Raw genomic sequence first — 8,010 nt, 5'->3', positions numbered from 1 at the left:
TCATCATCCATTGAAAGGTGGCTGGTGAATTGGTGAGCCCGAAGAACATCACCATTGGTTCGAACAGTCCCCTATTGGTTCGGAAGGCTGCCTTCCATTCATCTCCTCCTTTGATTCGCACATTGTTGTATCCCCATCGCACGTCTAACTTCGTGAAGTATTTGGCGTCCTTAAGTTGATCCATCAATTCTCCGATGAGCGGGAGAGGATACCGGTTCTTGATGGTCATCTCGTTCAGCTTTCGGTAATCCTGTACGGGTTGAAGCTTCCCGTCTTTCTTTTTGACAAAGAAGAACGGAGAGGCCATAGGGGATTTGGAGGGTCGAATCCTTCCCGATTCTAGGTTCTCGTCCAGGAATTTATCCAACTCCTCTTGTTCTGCGGGGTTCAACGGGTACACTTTACAGTCTAGGCTTGCGTTGGCATTTGGGATGAGTTCGATTGCATGGTCCCATGGTTTTCGTGGTGGTAGTTCGTCAAAGTTTTCTTTTGCGAATACGTCTCGGAATCCTCGGTATGGTTCCGGTACTATCTCCTCAAACGTTTTGGCTTCCTTCGCTTGGTTGGCTTTGGCGGCTAACTCGTTTGCCTTACTCCTCATGGCTCGGACGTGGAAGGCTTCCTCGAAGTCGATGATTAGAATGGTATCTCCTTCTTCCACTTCCGTTCCCCAGCTCTGTTCAGGATCCTCGTCTGGAAGGGGAAAAGGTATTTTGCGACACGAACAACGCACTAGAGATACCGCTCCCGTTTTCCAATCAATGATTGGGTTGTGTCGTTTGAGCCAGTCGTGTCCCAAGAACATGGGTATGTTCCCTAGATCTACAACTGCAAAGTCGATCTTTTCATAGTGATCTCCGATGGTCATTCGGAGTTCCACCACTTCCTCTATGTCTCCTCCCTTGTTCCAACTTCCGTCCGCATTGTAGACCGCTTGAGGTTTGGCGAGTTTTATGGTGTTAAGTCGGTGCTCTTGTACAAACGACCGGTTTATACAGCTGCCGGTGCAACCGCTGTCTACCAGGGCATTTACAGCACGTACTTGACTGGTGTCCAGGGTCTCGATTTGTACTTGGATGTTAACACTCCTCCCTTTTCCCCCTTGGATGTATTGCGGAGGTATGCATAGGTCTTGCATGTTTTGTAAGCATTGCTCTCGTTGTCGGTAGGTCTCCCGGGAAGAACTGATGAGGTCTAGAACGAGGTCCTCATCTACTTCTATCAGGCGTCTGGGGTGTACCCACATTCGGAGGGTAGCGAGCTTTCCTTCCATGGTCTTCTCTTGCCTCATCTTTCGTCTTACCCATTCGGCGCTATGTGGCTTGAGCCACCCCTGGTCCCACTTGTCGTCATAGTATTCCTCTTCTAGCTCCGTCACTTCATAGTCTTCTGGGTACTCCTCGGTGTGGATCACCGGGTCTTCCCCTCGTGCCTTGAGGCTTTGTTGATAACTGTAGTCGTCTTCTTCATCGGGCACTTCTTCGATAGAAACGGTTTTTTTATTACAAATGGAGGGTTCACATAATGGTCCCACCGACCTGCCCACCGGGGAACACGGGCCCCCGGTGCCATTATGTGTTAGCGATGAAGGGGGTAAACGCACCGTGTACGGCTGTGAAGGGATGGGGTCCCCGGTCATCTTGACTGTTCTTTTCGGGGCAGCGGTTTTATTGCTGGGGATTCGCGTTCCCTCTTGCGGCTCCGTTCCACGATGGGGGCAGCTGGTCACTCGTGGCTGGCGCATACGTTCCGCCCCCGAGTGGGGTTCTTCACTGCTCGCCTTGGGCTCAGCCGCTCTTCCTCTGTTCCCCGCGCCGTCATCTGCCCCCGATGGAGTGAGGTTGATCCCGAGTGTCCCACCGCCTTGCGCAGCGTTAACCGCTTGTGCTTTCGCACCGGTGGCCAAGGATCTTGAGTGGGGTTCTTCTTCGAGCACGGTGGAAATCCCCTGTACACCGTTCTTCTTATGTGACTTGGTAATTTCATTTTGTGAATGCGTGAAAATGTTTTCATTGCCTCGAGGTACTACATGCGGTACATTAGTCCGACCGGCGGTTTTTAATGACGCACCATCAAATGAAATTAAGTCCTTAGCCGACGCGCGTTTGTCGCTTACGCTGCCGGCTCATCTTTTACCTCCTCGATCTTCGACGTGGAGGCTTCTCCTTCTTCATCCTTCAATACTTGCTGGTACATTGCGCGAATTTGGGCTCGAGAGAACTTGGGTTGGTGCTTGACCAGCCACGTACTTTCGTCTTTGGGGCACTTGTTGTCTTGCTTCCGATGTCCCTTGTGACCACAGCGGAAACATCGCCCTTCCTTGTGGAGACGATCTATCTCCATGGGTTGTCCTTGGCCCCCGTACGTGGTGCCCGTTCCCGTCTTCCTGTCACCCTGGAAATTCCCGGAGTTTCCAGCTTTTCCCGTTCCCTTGTTCTGCTGACCCTGCGCTCCTTGACTTCTGCCTGCATCTTCCGCTAGTCCCACGCGGTAGTTATAGTCCATTTGTTCCACTCTGAACTTCCACTCTGCATAGGTGCATGGTAACGCGGTTCCGGTGGCGTGTATGGCCATTTTGACATTCTTTCGAATAGCTGGTTTGAGTATTTCGATCATGTACTCTTCGTTGCGGCGCTTCCCGGACTCTTTCGCTAGTCGTTCAAAGTCCCGGAAGAATTCCTTCGCTGATTTGTAGGTGTTTTGGCGGATTTGTTTGAACTCCTGTAGCTTGAGTTCTACTTCCGCATCAGTTCGGAACTGGTCTTCGATTATTTGTCTGAACGTCTGCCATGCTGGATATCGCAGGTAACCGCATACTTCATCATAATACTCGTCCCGGGCGTGATTCCACCAGTGCAATGCCTTGTCCGCGAGTCGGAACGTGCAGAACACTACCCGATTAGGGCTTTGTCCGTATGCGTTCATTGTGAATTGCTGCGGGAATACGTTGAAGTAATCCTCGCACTGGTTGAGGAACCTATCCACGTCGCTGGAGTCCCCTTTGAACTTCTCCGGGGGTTCCGCTAGTTGGGGTTTTACCTGTCCCCATGGATTTGTGTTTGCCGTTCCCACAATAAACGGGGGTGGCGTGTTGGGGGGTTGTACCGGGTCTGCAGGGATGGGTATTGCTGCCGGTCGTGGTAGTGATCGTAACGCGGGGTTATGATGCGGGGATAGAGGTCCTTGTGGAGCTGGTACAGGGACCACAGGGGGAACGACTGCTGCTGCTGCTGCGGCGCCCGCGCTTCCTGGGGTCCCTGCTGCCGCGAATAATCGACTAGGGTCAATGTACCCTGTTCTTCGGAGAATGGACAGGTGGCTTAAATCCACCGTACTTCCGCTTGATGCTTCTGATAAGGCTGGTACCTGGTATCGTTCTCCGGGGTCCATGTAGTCGTCCGGATGTACTTGGTTCCATAGTGTGTTTGTGTGGAAAACGGTTTCTCGATAGATTATTTGGGCCCTGATCGTTGAATTCTTTTCCTTCTGGAAGTATCTCCCTTGTGGTGAGCTGTTCCACGATAGCTCCCATGGTAACTTCCTCTCTGTCCAGCGTAGCATTTCCAAATAAGTCATATTTCTAGCTCGGCCTCAGTAGGCTCCCGAGCTAGATCCTTCCATGAACTCCGGTATGATGTCTTCGTCTCCATACTCCCCGACCCAATGCTGCTGCTGTAAATCGAAGTCGGCCCTATTCCAGGGCTCTCGTAAATTTCGCCTTCTTCTAGTTCCGATTGGTCGGACTCGCTCGAAAGGCTCCGTGCTTCCTGTGACGATTCGGTTCCAGTTTCTGATGATTCGGGCCCACTCATTGACCCTGAGTATGACTTGTTCGAAATCGGGTCTTCGGGGTCTATCCCATACCCAGGGTGCGATGAAGGGAATGGGGGCTGCGTGGGGGTGTTCTGGTGCAAGTGGGTAGATGGCGTAGGGGACGACGGAGGCAGGGGCTTCGATTCCCTCGTACATGAGCCATGCGTCGGCGTAGTCCTGTGTTTGTCGGCATATATCGCAGCTGGCGTCGGCGTCGTATGTGGGCCCGCACCTGTCGAGCTCAGTAGTGGCTTCCCCAGCCCTATCGTTGATGATGATTGAGGTGTTCGGGCGGGTGACGAGGTTGAGATAACTTCCTTCATCATCTGATGAGTTGTCGTGGGCATAGTAGTTGCCCCAAGTTTCTCCTCTGGAGTCCAGCCTTGGAGGGGACCAGTCGTTGCGCGGCCCTGGGAGCTCGCTGCTTTGGTCGTCTTCCTCTGTATAGTGGCTTTCTTCATCTGAACTGCTTCCAGTTCCATCTTCAACCGTTCCTCTTTCTCCCAGATGATATCTAAGCCCTCTTTGATAGAGGCGCTGTCCGTATGAGTCATATCCGGGGTTGGCGGCTGAATTTTCTGTTGATGTGGGGGAGGGGGCGTCCCAGGGATCACTTCCCTCACTTTCCCTTTCGCTTTCCTCCTCGGTAATGGGAGAGAGAACATGCTGGTCCACCCCCCTTTCGTAGATTCTTCGCTCTTCCTCTTCTTCAATGACTGGGCCTCTTTGTGTGGGCCATCCTTCCATTTTGGTGTCGGGGTCACTGGACTCGTCTGTGTCGGAGTCCTCTGTGATCCACTCGTCGTCGGTGATAAAGATGAAATGGATGATTGGGTCGGGTCTATCGTCGACGTAGTTGGGAGGGGGTGTGTGCGGTCATCTAGCCTCCGGGTTGGGGGCTTCGACGGGGATAGCTTCTTTGGAGACTGGCTCCTGGTTTCGTCTGTATTCGTATCCATATAGGAACGCAAGGTAGGCTACGGCTATGAAGCCTTGTAGTCCAAAGAGGTCGGTGAGGTATTGTTCGATGGGGTTCATTTGTTACTGCTCGTCAACGTGGTTGTTGATGAGGAGCAAGAAAGTCTCGAACTAATTGTTAGCGACCGATTTCACAAACAAGATCAAACAACTCAGCGTGACTCGCACTTCGGTCAGGCACTGTATGTTGTCTGCAGGTTTGCGTCAAGGGAGCTATCGCTTAGTTGAGCGAGAGTGAGTTCAGACTAAGTTATCGGGTGAATAAACTTTAGTTCGAGACTGAGGTTTAAGACCTGCAGTTGAGTTACTTAAATACAGTTTGGGTCGTGCTAAATATACTACAAGTGTCTGCAATGGTGTGGTATACACACTAAACCCGCATGGTTAATGCGATCAAGTCTGGAGAGTTAGCATAGCAGGATTACGAGAGAGCCGATAAGATAAGATAGAGCGCGAAATCGTAATACACACACACTATCACCAATGTATATAAGTTCGAGGGTGAGTACGATAGAAGCACTCGTGATGTACTTAGATTTAGATAATCTAGTGGGGTTTTGTCTGAAACCAACTTCAATTCTTCTTTCGATGTGTTTTACACAGAGTACACTAGTCCGTGATAGCGGGGTTTTATGAACTTGTTTGGTAAGGTATAGTCGAGCAAGTTATACTCGTTTCGATGTCGTCTAGAAGTGCTTCTAGCGGACACTTCAAATAATCAAACAACCAAAGACTCCGAGGTCTACAAAGAGTGCAAAATCACTCTACAAAGAACGCTCAGGTTCTGACTTCAAGTACAAGACTTGCAAAGAGTACACAGACTCTGGAGTTCCTTGAACTTGATGATTGTTCGAACTTAAAGCATTCTAGGGCTTATTTTACTTCAACTAGATGAGGTCTTTTGACTTAAAGTCAACTCAGCATGTCTAGATCGCTAATCTCGGAGAGAGAGAGCACGAGGCCTTTGTCTGCAGAGCAGTTCAATTAACTAGCAAGGCGCAAATGCAGGGACAGCTCTACTTCCTACTTAACTCTTCTAGATTACTGTAGTCACCCTTATGGGTTGACTTTGGTAACTTAATTCACTTCAGTTGAGGATATGCAATAAAACCAGTGATTGATTAGGTAGCTATACAGGCTACTAGCACAAACACGGGGGAATGCTTTCCTTCCGTTATGTGTCTAGTCGCTGCTAATTTATACGATTCGTGTTCTAGGTATAGGAGCCCGTATCTACAGTAATTATGGTACGAGCTTTGGAATTAATACAAATGGTGAGTCACTATCCTACATGTATCATGCCATTCCATAGTTTCTATTCAGTTCAACGCGACTGCGCTGGGTTATTCTGTCGCCGAGGAGTGCCCTACTAGTCCGTGGGTGCTCCTTCTTCCATCTGCAAGGCTTGCCGCATGCCGTATGTATGGAATACTGCAGTATGCGCAGGATCTTGAGGATGTAACCACCGATCGCGATTGACTGCAGGTCCGAGATTATATTCTGTTGATCACTGCGTGATCAAGGTCAGTCATCTCGGTACCCAATGCAGCTATTCATTCTTCCAAGGTTATTCCTTTCCTAGCCTGAGTTGATCTCGAAAGCTGATCTGTTTCTCGACTTAGCAATTTTTCTTGACAGGTTCTTTCTACTCGTCAAGGCAATGAGGCATCTAGTTCATTCCATTCTTTAACTTCTTGGTTTTTATACTCCATACAGACGAGTCCCCGAGATTTGACTGTAATAGTCTTGTTTAGGTGGGGCTTAGCTTGGCATGTTGATGGCTGGTAGAATTGACTCTTTGAGACGTCGTTTCTAAGTCCGTTCTGTACTGCTGTGCTTTCATTCTTTATGTAGTATTTAGCTACCAGCGTGAAGCCTCCACTGTAGCTCTCTGTACCACTTGTAGATTGCATAAACTGATGTAAAATCGCAAAATCTATGGGTAGCCTGATACCAGGTGTATCAGCGTGCATCACTTGCTCTTGCCTGCTCCATTTGGGCCTCTCTCTCTGGGGTGATCTGGGCATCTCGAGGGATGAGTGTGGACTTGATGAGCATGTGGTAGAGATGAGTCCATGGTCGCTGATGGAGAGGGATGGGGCTGGCGAAGGCTTGTGGTGCGACCGACATGGTGAAAGCGGGGATACTGGGGAGCTCGCCAGTGCTGGGATGTGCTCTAGGGGTATCTGGGTTGTAGTCCTCAATGGTGTCCCAGATACGCTGCTCGATTTTGGCAGGGAGGGTAACGGTTTGCACAGGGGTGTGGTTCTTGGTCCTCGAGGCTGATACTCTGGCCACAGGAGCTTCTTCCCTTGTGAAGACCCAGCTGGTGTGGGGGTACCAGGTGACAGCGATTCCTTGCTGCACCTTGCTTGCTGCCACTCTATGTCGAACGGGGTTTGGTGGGTTTGTACCGGAGGGATTTGTGGCGGAGGCCCCAAGGCTGAGCTCTCCACTGTCTTCTGCAAGGTCGTCTCTGTGGCAGTACTCTCAGGTGTCTGCCTCTGCTGCAAGCCACTCGCTTCTGGTATAGGGGTCAGGCTCTTCTTCCCCACCGCCATCGTTTTCAAGGAAGTTTTGGAGCCTCCAACCTTCTGAGTCGAAGAGGTTGTAAGGGCCTTCTTTGTCCTGCTCCACAGGCCCTCCCTCTTTGGGTCCTGTCCTGCTTCTGTCTGTAGACTGACTGAAGAGTCCCAGGAGTGGTACATTGCTACTTCCGAGATCGACTCCTCAGGTGTCGGTAATGTCAACAGATGATGTTCTGGTGAGGGTGGGGGACTCCCCTGAGGTTCGGGGTGTGAGGGTTTGTCCATCTTGATTGTCCAGTGGAGGTGCAGTAGTGTGAGGGACTGGTACTGTTGGGTATGGGACCAGGAGGTGGGGGACTAGCAGGATGTGATGAAAGGGAAGTCTAGCTCTTCTTTCTCGAGCCCGTTGGCAGCACCGATATACTTGTCTAACGACAATTATCAGGACCGCAAGGGTGAACAAGGTGAAGGCTACTGAGAGAGTGGGAAGTAGCTCAGAAATGGGCATAGGTACGTTAGTCACTGTCGTTAAACAACGATGAGGAACGTTAAGGACAAGCTATGGCTAAATGTTAACAACCAACTTGAATCAACTTAGATCAAACAAGGATCACCACTCGCACTTCAGTGGACGACACTCTTGCAGGTCAAAGTTAATTATGAGAGTCAGTCGCAAGCACAGATAGTCGCG

At 50.4% G+C, this 8,010-nt stretch overlaps 1 protein-coding gene across 1 annotated transcript; it reads right to left on the bottom strand.

Moving 5' to 3' along the window:
- Nucleotides 1-6,648: 6,648 nt before the first annotated feature.
- On the bottom strand, nt 6,649-7,604 carry EV420DRAFT_1485133 (uncharacterized protein; the record flags this gene model as incomplete). The annotated part of the gene is made up of 3 exons (XM_060470168.1): nt 6,649-6,707; nt 6,768-7,117; nt 7,159-7,604. 3 exons carry the CDS (start codon nt 7,602-7,604, stop codon nt 6,649-6,651), a joined length of 855 nt encoding a protein of 284 aa, XP_060324517.1.
- Nucleotides 7,605-8,010: the final 406 nt, after the last annotated feature.

Source organism: Desarmillaria tabescens, assembly GCF_030435595.1.
Source record: "Desarmillaria tabescens strain CCBAS 213 chromosome Unknown EV420scaffold_61, whole genome shotgun sequence".
Taxonomy (NCBI): Eukaryota; Fungi; Basidiomycota; class Agaricomycetes; order Agaricales; family Physalacriaceae; genus Desarmillaria; species Desarmillaria tabescens.
Note: the sequence above shows the minus strand (reverse complement) of the source record. Positions and strands in the feature narration are given on the sequence as shown.